The sequence below is a fragment of the Boleophthalmus pectinirostris genome, unplaced genomic scaffold (assembly GCF_026225935.1).
Source record: "Boleophthalmus pectinirostris isolate CB_2022bp ecotype Guang Dong unplaced genomic scaffold, ASM2622593v1 HiC_scaffold_2826, whole genome shotgun sequence".
NCBI classification, from domain to species: domain Eukaryota; kingdom Metazoa; phylum Chordata; class Actinopteri; order Gobiiformes; family Gobiidae; genus Boleophthalmus; species Boleophthalmus pectinirostris.
The window spans coordinates 605,696-619,737 of record NW_026571291.1 but is presented as its reverse complement, the minus strand read 5'-3'; the positions used below and the strand labels follow the sequence as shown (position 1 = coordinate 619,737).

The 14,042-nt window shown below is 46.3% G+C and overlaps 1 protein-coding gene across 1 annotated transcript in view; it reads left to right on the top strand.

The window, feature by feature from the left end:
- LOC110173713 (signal peptide, CUB and EGF-like domain-containing protein 1) overlaps positions 1–14,042 on the top strand; it is a gene marked incomplete at its 5' end in the record, with an annotated part of 198,737 nt that overhangs the window by 144,829 nt on the left and 39,866 nt on the right. Inside the window, 2 exons of the mRNA XM_055160027.1 lie at positions 2,951–3,073; positions 10,318–10,434. Coding sequence (XP_055016002.1) covers positions 2,951–3,073; positions 10,318–10,434 — 240 coding nt within the window. The remainder of the gene's footprint in view (positions 1–2,950; positions 3,074–10,317; positions 10,435–14,042) is intronic.

The window sequence follows — 14,042 nt, the reverse complement described above, 5'->3', positions numbered from 1 at the left end:
CTTCATTCCCCGAGGTCCCTCCCACTAGCCTTAACATCAGGTCTGATTGACAGCAAGTGCGTTTCGTTGCTAAATTAAGCCCCACAGATCTTTAATGAAAATCTGAAGGTGAATCCATGTTGTTTTCATTTGTCTGTGCTCATTCATGAACCGGTTTCACTTCGTAGAAACCGTCTGACCTTCGTTCGCTCAATGGTAGGAGGATACTTCTTTAATTTAAATGTTGTATAGAGGATTTTTTAAGGGAAGAGAAATACAGCGACAGTCCTTGTGCGCTTCAGAATCACTGTTGAAGTTTCCTGTCTAGAAGTAATTCAGCGACCGACGCGTCAGTTTTAGACCCTTCGTCTGCTTCAGTCGCGCCATCGCTGGAAGGAATCTCCAAGAACCACCTCAGTTTGGCTTTGCTCCTTTTCCACTTCTCTTCTTCTTTCGGCCTCCTCAAAACCGGACTTTCTTTGGCTGCGAACCGGTCGTAGATTCTCGTCCACCATCGCAGCAAACTTTGTGTGAAATGCGAGGAAGCTACAGTTTAAAAAAGCCTCTAAGAACCGCTGCATAAACCACGTAATCCCCGCGCGCTGGCGAGACAGTTACACTAGGGAGTTTGATTGACAACCTAACAGCCAATAGAAAATGAGGGAGCCTCGTTATCTATTGGCTGATGTTTATCTGGCCTCAACATGTCCACAGTTGATAGATTTTCATTCTTTTTATTTTGGTCATCATATTTACAAAGCTGCTCCGTCTCTGTAATGGTATTTAAAACTTTCAATGACAATTTGAAACAAAAACAAATAAATCCTCCATATGACCTTTAACAAATCGCTGTTATTTGGTCAGGACATATGTGCAGGGTTAACTGGTATATTAAGCTTTTCCCAAATCCCGTAGGAAGAAGAACAATAACGTCTTTCCCCTTGATAAAATTCACCAAACATTCTCTTTGTTCTGGCTTTAAATCCTCGATCAGGGGAATCGTTGCCAACACAGAATGTCTGTCTCTTCGCTGATTGGCTGGTGCCAGAACTCACACTTCTGGGGTTTTTGTGAACCGTCCAGTGCATTTTGATTCTTGATCTAGTCACTGGAGAGAAAGTAAACTGAGTGGAGGAACTAGGTGGCGCCAGTCTGATTAGTGCTCATTGACTCATGGGCCCAAAAAAATGTTCACTTCTACATTTACTTCCTCAGTCCGGTCGAGCTCCTCTCACCCGTGTGTCGTCTGTAACGTCTGCACACTTAGACCAATCAGAGCGACGAGGATCAGTCTGACAAAGATCAGTTCAGAAGCCGCGAGGATTTCAACATTTTAAAAAAGTTTATGGTCTGAAAATAGAAAAGAATCCTACAAAATGCCACCTTTGTGAAAGTTGTCGATGCTCTGAAGAACACGGGCAGTTTGAATTTCCAAAATGCATTGCGCTTTGTGGGAAAATTCTTTCTGGGCCTAAACTCTGGGAGCTGCAGAACCTGGAGCGACCACTAGTCTGTGTGGAGCTGAAACAGAGAGGGATCCAAAACACACACTTTTATTCACCACATTGTTGTTTAAGTCGCAGAGTTCAAAGTGGCGGCTTATAGTCCTGAAACTACAGTGATGCTCTGTCCACAGACGTGTGATAGAGATGCGTGGATGGGCTATTTTTTCATCCGCAACCGCGGCACAAAACTCATCATCCGCCCGCTGTCCATTTTGCACCGAAGGTTTTCAAAACCGCACCCGCCCGCCATCCGCCGATTGATTTTAGATTTTAGAACAATCATACAGCAAACAAACTAAGGAGCCTCGATAAAAATGCAAACACTATAGCTCATTCATTCCAAAATTCGCTCAGCGTGTTTGTTCACATTCTTAATTGTCCGTAACAACCCCAGACTTACCTGGTTTTCTTGCGCAGCTAATTAATTGACAACATTTTCCGACTAGGCTGTTTTTGAACCTTCTTGCCTTCGTGTTGGATGTTGTTACATTCTGAACATTCTGCCATCGCCCCGATGATATGTCAAAGTCATAGCCTCACTCCATCGGTCTTTCTTTAAGTTTTAAATACCTCGAGTGGCAGTCTACGCTATAAATGTCTGCGTGTTTTAAAATATAACTGATATCGAAATGGCCCTATAGCCACTTATGTGTTGGCAAACAGCTGAAATAAATTAGAAATAATAAAATAAACTGCATATAATATGTGCCTCGTAAACCTTAGGCATCAATAACCCGACACAACCTGAACCTTCAGAACATAAAAACGAGGTCAAATGGGCTAATTAAGGACATGACGTCCACTTCATACAAGCACAGACAATGAGACTCGTCTTTTCAGATGTAGGTAACAATACTAACATTTTTTTTTTTTTTTTTTTTTTTTTTTAGTAGTGTTAATCCGCCACCCGCCCGAATTTAATTAAAATATAATTTTTCGTCACGTCATCCGCCCGACCCGCGGATTAACCGCGGATACCGCGATTGTAACCGCAATCCGCGCATCTCTAACGTGTGGCCTTTAAGAGCTCATCTTTAAGAGCGACTTGGACTTTGGCACACAGAGACTCGAGCTCTTTGGTCTGAAAACAGAGACTCGACTGAAACAGAGACTCGAGCTCTTTGGTCTGAAACAGAGACTCGAGCTCTTTGGTCTGAAACAGAGACTCGAGCTCTTTGGTCTGAAACAGAGACTCGAACTCTTTGGTCCGAAACAGAGACTCGAGCTCTTTGGTCCGAAACAGAGACTCGAGCTCTTTGGTCCGAAACAGAGACTCGAGCTCTTTGGTCCGAAACAGAGACTCGAGCTCTTTGGTCCGAAACAGAGACTCGAGACTCTTTGGTCCGAAACAGAGACTCGAACTCTTTGGTCCGAAACAGAGACTCGAGCTCTTTGGTCTGAAACAGAGACTCGAACTCTTTGGTCTGAATAAAGTTTGATTTTTCTGTTTTGTGTTTTTTTCTCAGACATCGACGAGTGTTTGGAGATAAACGGAGGCTGTGATCATTTCTGTCGGAACACGGTCGGATCCTTCGAATGCAGCTGCCAGAAAGGACACAAGCTCCTGACGGACGAGCGCACCTGTCAAGGTCAGTGAACGCACCTGTCGAGGTCAGTGAGCGCACCTGTCGAGGTCAGTGAACGCACCTGTCGAGGTCAGTGAGCGCACCTGTCGAGGTCAGTGAGCGCACCTGTCGAGGTCAGTGAACGCACCTGTCGAGGTCAGTGAGCGCACCTGTCGAGGTCAGTGAGCGCACCTGTCGAGGTCAGTGAGCGCACCTGTCGAGGTCAGTGAGCGCACCTGTCCAGGTCAGTGAGCGCACCTGTCGAGGTCAGTGAGCGCACCTGTCGAGGTCAGTGAACGCACCTGTCGAGGTCAGTGAGCGCACCTGTCGAGGTCAGTGAACGCACCTGTCGAGGTCAGTGAGCGCACCTGTCCAGGTCAGTGAGCGCACCTGTCCAGGTCAGTGAGCACCTGTCAGGTCAGTGAGCGCACCTGTCGAGGTCAGTGAGCGCACCTGTCGAGGTCAGTGAGCGCACCTGTCGAGGTCAGTGAGCGCACCTGTCGAGGTCAGTGAGCGCACCTGTCGAGGTCAGTGAACGCACCTGTCGAGGTCAGTGAGCGCACCTGTCGATTGTGAGTCATCTTGAATCCGTGTGTCATTGGTTCATTTCTTTTTCAAAATAAAGCCAAAAATATGAACATGAAGAAACAACAGTTTTCTTCATTATTTGTCTCCAAAACCAAAATAAAAAAACAGATAATGATTCATTTGTTGTTGTGTTTAAATGAAAAATGGAAAAAAAACGAATAACGGACTGAACCAGGACTAAACCAGGACTGAGTGTCGGGACCAGGACCAGACCAAGACTGAGACTGGGACTGAAGTCGGGACCAGAACGGGACCAGACCAGAACTAAGACCAGGACCATACCAGAACTGAGAACAGGACTGAGACCAGGACTGAGACCAGGACTGAGACCAGGACTGGTCCCAGAATCACTGTCCATTATCCGTTTGTTCATTTTGGTTTTGGCGACAAATAATGAAGAAAATAGTTTTTTTTTTTTCCTTTTCTTATTTTTGGTTTTATTTTGAAAAACTAATGAATGAATGATGCACAAATCGTCTTACGGTCCTAGTTTCGATGATTTTCTGGTGGAGATACTTTCCTCCATGGAGATGTTATTGCTTTGTCTGGAATGTTCCACAGTATAGCATTAAAAATGCTTCTATCTTCTATCTTTGATATTTTTGCACCTGTCTCTGCTCTTGCACCTGTCTCTGCTCTGTGCACCTGCTCTGTGCACTGTCTCTGCTCCGTGCACCTGTCTCTGCTCTGTGCACCTGTCTCTGCTCCGTGCACCTGTCTCTGCTCTGTGCACCTGTCTCTGCTCTGTGCACCTGTCTCTGCTCTGTGCACCTGTCTCTGCTCTGTGCACCTGTCTCTGCTCTGTGCACCTGTCTCTGCTCTGTGCACCTGTCTCTGCTCTGTGCACCTGTCTCTGCTCTGTGCACCTGTCTCTGCTCTGTGCACCTGTCTCTGCTCTGTGCACCTGTCTGTGACCTTCAGATCTCGGTGCGTCTGGAGTTCGGCCAAAGCTCTTGATGCGACGCTGCGAGGAGAGACAGAGCCAAAATTTAATTTGTCTAAACACTTAAATCTATCAGAAAATAGTGAAATGATCCGTCCAAGCAGCAAAAACATTAAATATCTTAAAATAAACGACCTCCAGACGAGAACGAAGCGTCTCAGAACGAATAAGTAGAAAATAAATCTGAAAACAAGACGAAAAACCTGATATAAGTTTTAAAATCTTGGCCAAATCAGAGCAGAGGCAGGTGCACAGAGCAGAGGCAGGTGCACAGAGCAGCGGCAGGTGCACAGAGCAGCGGCAGGTGCACAGAGCAGCGGCAGGTGCACAGAGCAGAGGCAGGTGCGACACTGTGAGGTGAGACGGAGGAAAAAAAAAACTGAAGGTCACTCATTTGGCAAAGAACAGAAGGATTTCACATATAAACACTTATGAACAAGAATTAAACTGATTTTAAATGTAAAGATTTAAAAATTACACTATTTTTTTATCTGTTTCCTCGTCACAAACAGACCTGGAGTTGTGTTTTGTTTCACTCACACACGTTTAACTCACAAACTCTGCACATTTAGGCTGAGCTCGTCTCTCAAATGAAACTGGAAACACACCCAAAGTTTTTACAGACGTCTAACTGCAAGGAACAGCAATTTAAAAGTGAAAAAAACAAAACTGCAGAGTGCACTCAGATGGCTGAATTATAGAAGCTTTTTAAAAATGTTTAAATTACGTTTCGGCAAAAAGCCTTTGTCAGATCATTTTTCTTGCTCTGGACCAAAGGATACATGAGTTCTCTCTCTGTTTCAACTGTTTTTAAACTCCAAACACCTTCACCAGATTAGACTAGATTTAAGACCTGCTCAGACTTCAGAAGAACACAACAACTTTGTTTTTTGTTTTTTTTTTTTTGTTTTTCGTTTGGGCTTAGACATTTCATTCTTCAAAAGATGTTCTGCTGCTGAACTGCCCCGCCCCCTCGCACTGCCCCACCCTCCTCGCACTGCCGCACCCTCTCCACTGCCCCCTCGCACTGCCCCCTCCTCGCACTGCCCCACCCTCCTCGCACTGCTCCACCCTCCTCCCACTGCTCCACCCTCTCGCACTGCCCGTCCTTGCACTGCCCCACCCTCCTCGCACTGCCCCTGCCCTCCTCGCACTGCCCACCCTCCTCCACCCTCCTCGCACTGCCCCGTCCCCTTGCACTGCCCCACCCTCCTCGCACTGCCCTGCCTCCTCCCTGCCCTCCTCGCACTGCTCCCTCCTAGCACTGTCCGCCCTCCTCGCACTGCCCCGCCTCCTCCACTGCTCCACCCTCCTCGCACTGCCCCGCCCTCCTCGCACTCCTCGCACCTCCTCGCACTGCCCGCCCTCCTCGCACTGCCCGCCCTCCTCGCACTGCCCCACCCTCCTCGCACTCCCGCCCCGCCGCCCCTCGCACTGCCCCACCCTCCTCGCACTGCCCCGCCTCCTCGCACTGCCCCCCTACTGCACCCCCTCGCACTGCCCGCCCCCTCCACTGCTCCCCTCCCGCCCTCCTCGCACTGCTCCCGCCCTCCTCGCACTGCCCCGCCCTCCTCGCACTGCCCCGCCTCCGCACTGCCCCGCCCTCTCGCAACTCGCCCCTCTGCACCCCCACGCCCGCCTCGCACCACCCTCCTCGCACTGCACTGCCCCGCCCTTCGCAACTCGCCACCGCTCCCTCCTCCCGCCCACCTCGCTCCACCACTCCTCGCACTGACTGCCCACCCTCCTCGCACTGCCCGCCCACTCGCTCTGCCCCTCGCATGCCTGAAGTAAAGGTAAAAGGAGCTGTTCACTTGAAAACTACCACGTCATGACATCACAAGGTGGAATGGAGTATCAGTAGTAGTAGTGGTAGTAGTAGTAGTAGTAGTAGTAGTAGTAGTAGCAGTAGTAGTAGTAGTACAGTAGTAGTAGTAGTAGTAGTAGTAGTAGCAGTAGTTAGTAGTAGTAGTAGTAGTAGTAGTAGTAGTAGTAGCAGTAGTAGTAGTAAGTAGTAGTAGTAGTAGTAGTAGTAGTAGTAGTAGTAGTAGTAGTAGTAGTAGTAGTAGTAGTTGTAGCCTGTTTCAGTTGTGATTTTGTCAGGTTTAAGTTGGCGTTTGCTGTGTTCGTCTCTGTTCTGTTTACTCACTCTGCCTCTGACTCTGACTCTGGCTCTGACTCTGACTCTGGCTCTGGCTCTGGCTCTGACTCTGGCTCTGACTCTGGACTCTGGCTCTGGCTCTGACTCTGGCTCTGGCTCTGACTCTGGCTCTGGCTCTGGCTCTGGCTCTGGCTCTGACTCTGGCTCTGACTCTGGCTCTGGCTCTGGCTCTGGCTCTGACTCTGGCTCTGGCTCTGGCTCTGGCTCTGACTCTGGCTCTGACTCTGACTCTGGCTCTGACTCTGGCTCTGACTCTGCTCTGGCTCTGGCTCTGGCTCTGACTCTGGCTCTGACTCTGGCTCTGGCTCTGGCTCTGACTCTGACTCTGGCTCTGACTCTGGCTCTGGCTCTGGCTCTGACTCTGGCTCTGGCTCTGACTCTGGCTCTCTGGCTCTGGCCACTTCCTCCTCCACAAACTGCTCCTCACTATTTTTAGCCCTGACAGAAACCAGCCGCAAGCGGAGACGCAGGCCCCAGAGCCCAAGGCCCCGGGGCCCGGCAGCTAATGATTTTTGGGGATAAACATTTGTGAGAGTTCAGACGGAGCGGGGTTATGTTGAGGAGACGGGCGCTTCCCACCGCCGCTGCAACTACAGACGGGTATCTGCCCTCTGCGGGGCATTAAAGAGGAGTATCTGACCTCTGCGGGGTATTAAAGAGGGGTATCTGACCTCTGTGGGGTATTAAAGAGGAGTATCTGACCTCTGTGGGGTATTAAAGAGGGGTATCTGACCTCTGTGGGGTATTAAAGAGGAGTATCTGACCTCTGTGGGGCATTAAAGAGGAGTATCTGACCTCTGTGGGGTATTAAAGAGGAGTATCTGACCTCTGGGGTATTAAAGAGGGTATCTGACCTCTGTGGGGTATTAAAGAGGGGTATCTGCCCTCTGCGGGGCATTAAAGAGGAGTATCTGACCTCCTGTGGGGTATTAAGAGGGGTATCTGACCTCTGCGGGGTATTAAGAGGGAAGAGGGGTAAGTATCTGACCTCTGTGGGGTATTAAAGAGGGGTATCTGACCTCTGTGGGGTATTAAAGAGGAAGTATCTGACCTCTGACCCTCTGTGGGGTATTAAAGGTTGTATGGAGGATTTTTTTTTTGTTTTTTTTGTTTCAGTTGTCAATGATAGCATTATAAGGTGCGTAGCCTTGTAATTATGATGACCAAAAAAAAGAGAAATAAAAATTCATCAACTCTGGACGTGGTGGCCAGCTAAACATTTGCCAATAGATAACGACAATTGCCTCGTTATCTGTTAGCTGACAGGCTATCATCAAACTCCCTACGTTTCTAGCGTAACTGACCTGCCTGCGCGCCCGCCGGTACGTGGTTTACGTACGCCTGTCACGCAGTCCAGTCCACAGACGCAAGACGCACAGACGCTGTTTACTCCACCAACGCAACAGTTCTTAGCGGCTTTTTTTTGACCTATATCTTCTCGCAGTTAGCACAAAGTTGTTGCAATGGCAGACAAGAATCCAGGAGCAGTTAGCCGCAAAAGAAAGTCCGTTTTTGGAGTCGCTGAAAGAAGAAGACAAGGGGAAAAGCAGCGAAGCCAAAACTAAGGTGATTCTTGTAGATTCATTCCAGCGATGGCGCGACTGAAGCAGACGCCAGGGTCTAAAGACTGACGCATTGGTCGCCAAATTACTCCTGGACAGGTAACTTCTGCTTATTATGAAAACGTACTTTATTTCCAGTGCTAGTCAAACGTTTTTTCAGGACACGAAAGCGATATCCTATGTCTGAAAACGTAATTTTCAAGGCAAAGAAAGAGTCCGCTTGCTGCTGCGTGTTGTAGCTAGTTCATTCGCACTGAATCTCCGCGCAACCTTCTCTGCTCCCCTTTCCTACTCCTGTCCCCGGCTGCCCGTTCCGCTCTTCCCCCTTTCCTCACTTCTACGGGCACGGAATCTCCGCGCACCGCTCCCCCTCTCTCTCTCCTCTCTCCTCTCCCCTGCTCCGCTCTTCTCCCTGCTCCTCACTTCTCGTCCGCGAACGAAATGTCCGCACACCCGCTTCCCCCCGCTCCTCACTTCTCCGCCTTGCCTAACCAACACTGTAGTTAGTTTGTTTACAAGTCATGTGCACCGGCTGTAAACAAACCTGTTTCTGGCGTAAAGAGGAGGAGGGAGGAGGTGTTTTTCTACGTAGGAGCTGTAGGGGAGGGGGGGGGTTTCACGCATGCGCAACATTTGAAAAAAGGACAAACAGTCGCTGGAATTTCTCGTTCCTTGGAAAATCCTCTATACAACCTTTAAAGAGGAGTATATCTGACCTCTGCGGGGTATTAAAGAGGAGTATCTGACCTCTGTGGGGTATTAAAGAGGAGTATCTGACCTCTGCGGGGTATTAAAGAGGAGTATCTGACCTCTGCGGGGTATTAAAGAGGAGTATCTGACCTCTGCGGGGTATTAAAGAGGGGTATCTGACCTCTGCGGGGTATTAAAGAGGGGTATCTGACCTCTGCGGGGTATTAAAGAGGGGTATCTGACCTCTGCGGGGTATTAAAGAGGGGTATCTGACCTCTGTGGGGTATTAAAGAGGAGTATCTGACCTCTGTGGGGTATTAAAGAGGGGTATCTGACCTCTGTGGGGTATTAAAGAGGAGTATCTGACCTCTGTGGGGTATTAAAGAGGGGTATCTGACCTCTGTGGGGTATTAAAGAGGAGTATCTGACCTCTGTGGGGTATTAAAGAGGAGTATCTGACCTCTGCGGGGTATTAAAGAGGGGTATCTGACCTCTGCGGGGTATTAAAGAGGAGTATCTGACCTCTGCGGGGTATTAAAGAGGGGTATCTGACCTCTGTGGGGTATTAAAGAGGAGTATCTGACCTCTGTGGGGTATTAACTGTAACACGTCACATATTTAAATCAGTTTTTTTTTCCTTTTTATTGTTTTCAAAATGTTCTATTTACCCAAAACTACAGATTTACACGTTAAATAAAATTCACTTTTGTTTTTGACACTCTCTGCTCTCCGCACTAAGTCACTCCCCCTTCAGAGCGCTCTCAAAACATCACCATGTTTTTGATGAGAGAACGTCAGAACGTGAGAGAAAGACACGAAAAACAAATTTAGCAGAATACCTCGTCTTTAATCACAATCAAATTTCAAATCGGAATTACAATTTGAATCAACGCAATTATCAAATCCCAAAGGCCACAACGAAATCTCTGTTCTGTTCTGCATAAAATCTGTTCCTCCTGCAGTTGAGGTTTGTACAAATGTTCTGAAATGTGATTCTTATTTTATTTTTTCAGCTGCGTTTCAGTGTTTTTGATCATTTTTCTGGACGAGTTTAAAATGTGAAACTTTGAACAGAATCTCATTATTAAAATCACAAATCTAATCAATCAGAAAAAATTCTTTGATTTCATTCAGCTTCAGTTTCAGTCGATCAGTTGGACTTTTTTTATTTTTTTTATTTAACTAATAAGATTAAACATGTATTTCCAGTCTGCTCCAAACCAAACTCCTGCTCTCTGACCTTTACACATGACCGGACTGTGCGCTCGCCTCTCCGCAGATCTGACTCCTGTTGTTGATTCCTGATGTGTTGTTTGATCCTCAGACATCGACGAGTGTTCGTTCGAGAGAACATGTGACCACACCTGTGTGAACTACCCCGGCAGCTTCCAGTGTCTGTGTGACAAGGGCTACATCCTGTACGGACTCACACACTGCGGAGGTCAGACGCACACTAACACACACTACACACACACACACACACACACACTAACACACTAACACACACACTACACACACACACACACACACACTAACACACACACACACACACACTACACACACACACACACTCACACACACACACACTAAACACACACACACTAACACACACACACACACACACACACACACTAACACACACACACACACACTACACACACACACACACACACTACACACACACACACACTACACACACACACTAACACACACACACTACACACACACACACTAACACACACACACACACACACACTACACACACACACACACTACACACACTACACAACACACACACACTAACACACACACACTAACACACACACACTACACACACACACACACACACTAACACACACACACTAACACACACATAACACACACACACTAACACACACACACACAACACACACACACTACACACACACACTACACACACTAACACACACACACTACACACACACACACACACACACACACACACTAACACACACACTAACACACACACACTAACACACACACACTCACACACACACACACAACACACACACACTACCACACACACACACACACACACTACACACACACACACACTACACACACACACACACACACACTAACACACACACACACACACACACTAACACACACACACTAACAACACACTAACACACACACTAACACACACACACTAACACACACACACACACACACACACACACACACTACACACACTAACACACACACACACACTAAACACACACACACTAACACACACACACTAACACACACACACACACTACACACACACACTAACACACACACACACACACACTAACACACACACACTAACACACACACTACACACACAACACACACAACACACACACACTAACACACACACTACACACACTAACACACACCACTAACACACACACACTAACACACACACACACACACACACACACACACACTAACACACTACACACACACACTAACAACACACACACACTAAACACACACACACACACACACACACACACACTAACACACACACACACTACACACACACACACTACACACACACAACACACTAACACACACACACACTAACACACACACACTAACACACTAACACACACACACTAACACACACACACACACACTACACACACACACACTAACACACACACACTAACACACACACACTAACACACACACACTAACACACACACACTAACACACACACACTACACACACACACACTAACACACTAACACACTAACACACACACACACACACACACACTAACACACACACACACACTAACACACAACACAACACACACTAACACACACACTAACACACACACACTAACCACACACACACACACTACACACACACACACACTACACAACACACACACTACACACCACACACTACACACACACACACACACACACACACTAACACACACATACACACAACTAACACACACACACTACACACACACACACACACTACACACACACACACACACTAAACACCACACTAACACACACACACTAACACAATAACACACACACACTAACACACACACTAACACACACACTAACACACACACACACACAGTAACACACACACACACAGTTTTCTGTTCAGATCGTCCAGCGCTCGTCCCTGAGCTGCAGAGGCACTAGACCTGACACCAGCTCTGACTCCTGCTGCTGCAGGTGGCGGGGTTTAGAGTTTTTAGAGTTTAGAGTTTAGAGTTTAGAGTTTAGTTTAAAGTTTAGAGTTTAGAGTTTAAAGTTTAGAGTTTAGAGTTTAAGAGTTTAGGGTTTAGAGTTTAGAGTTTAGGTTTAGAGTTTAGAGTTTAGGTTTAAAGTTTAGAGTTTAGAGTTTAGGGTTTAAAGTTTAGAGTTTAGGAGTTTAGAGTTTAGAGTTTAAGTTTAAAGTTTAGGGTTTAGAGTTTAGGGTTTAAAGTTTAGAGTTTAGAGTTTAGGGTTTAGAGTTTAGGGTTTAGAGTTTAAGGTTTAGAGTTTAGAGTTTAGAGTTTAGAGTTTAGAGTTTAGAGTTTAGAGTTTAGAGTTTAGGGAGACATGTTCAGATCAGAGAAACGTTTTAGGTTTAAACTAACTGGATTTCAGTTTTGAACCAACAACTCAAACAAGAATCATGTGAGACTCTGATTCTGATTTTAGAATCATCTAGAACCAAAACACTGAATTAGAATCTGTGTATCATTAGGTTTTCAAAATATATATATATATATATATATATATATATATATATTACAATTCCAAAAATAAGAAATGCTTTTGTTTTTTTCAGTTTTTTGATTTTGTATATACTGATTTCTGTCAGGTGATCAGGCTGGAAGATTGGAGACCTGGTTTAGCTGGTTTAGTCCTGGTTTAGTCCTGGTTTAGTCCTGGTTTAGTCCTGGTTTAGTCCTGGTTTAGGTCTGTTTGTCCTGGTTTAGTCCTGGTTTAGTCCTGGTTTAGTCCTGGTTTAGTCCTGGTTTAGTCCTGGTTTAGTCCTGGTTTAGTCCCAGTGTCGCAGTTTAAGTCTCGTAAACGGGAAACGGTTGTTATCAGTTTTTTTTCCATTTTTCATTTAAACACAAAACTGAAAACTAAAAAAAACAAATCATTATCAGTTTTTTTCATTTTGGTTTTGGAGACAAATAATGAAGAAAATAGTTTTGTTTTGTTTTTTGTATTTTTTTCTTTTTCTTTTGAAAAACAAATAAACGAACGACACACAGATTCATCAGGTCCAGTGTTTGTGTTTCAGAATCACAGTTGTTGTTCTCAGTAAAAGTTTGATTTGATTTGATCGTGTTTCCCTCAGATTTAAAAAGGCGTCTGTACATTTCCTCATCACGATCGTGTTTCTGTGTTTAATGAAATTATTGACAAAAAAACATCGACCAAAAGAAAAAGAGAAAGAGAGAAAGAAAGAGAAAGAGAGAAAGAAGGAGCTGCGTGTGTGAAGAGACGAGCGGAAGAGTGAACAGCCTCCACAACATCTGTCTTCATTAGAGGAACGAGAGAACGAGGGAGGAGGAGGAGGAGGAGGAGGAGAGACGGAGGGGGGAAGAAGAGAGAGAAGGAAGAGAGAGAGGAGAGAAAAAAAGATGGGAAGGAGAAAGGGAAGAGGGAAGGAAAATGAAGGTAGGAAAAAGAATGAAGGAGTGAGGGATGAGGGAAGGAAGGGAGCAGGAAGGGGGAGAGAGAGGAGGATAAGAGAGGGGGAGAGGAAAGAGAAGGAGAGAGGAGGAGGGGGGCGTGAGAAAAAGAGGAGAGAAGGGTGAGGCAGAATGATGAGGAGAAAGAGAGAAGGAGGGAGGAGGAAGGAAGAAGAGAGAAAGGAGAGAAAGAGAAGGAGAATGGGTGAGAGAAAAAGATGAGTGAGAAAGAGAAGGAGGGAGGAGTGAGAGAGAAGGAGGGAGGGAGGAGGACAAAAGAGAGAGGGGGAAAGAGGAGAGAAGGAAGAGAGAGAGGAGAAAAAGAAGGAGGGAGGAGTTAAAGAGGAGAGAAAGGA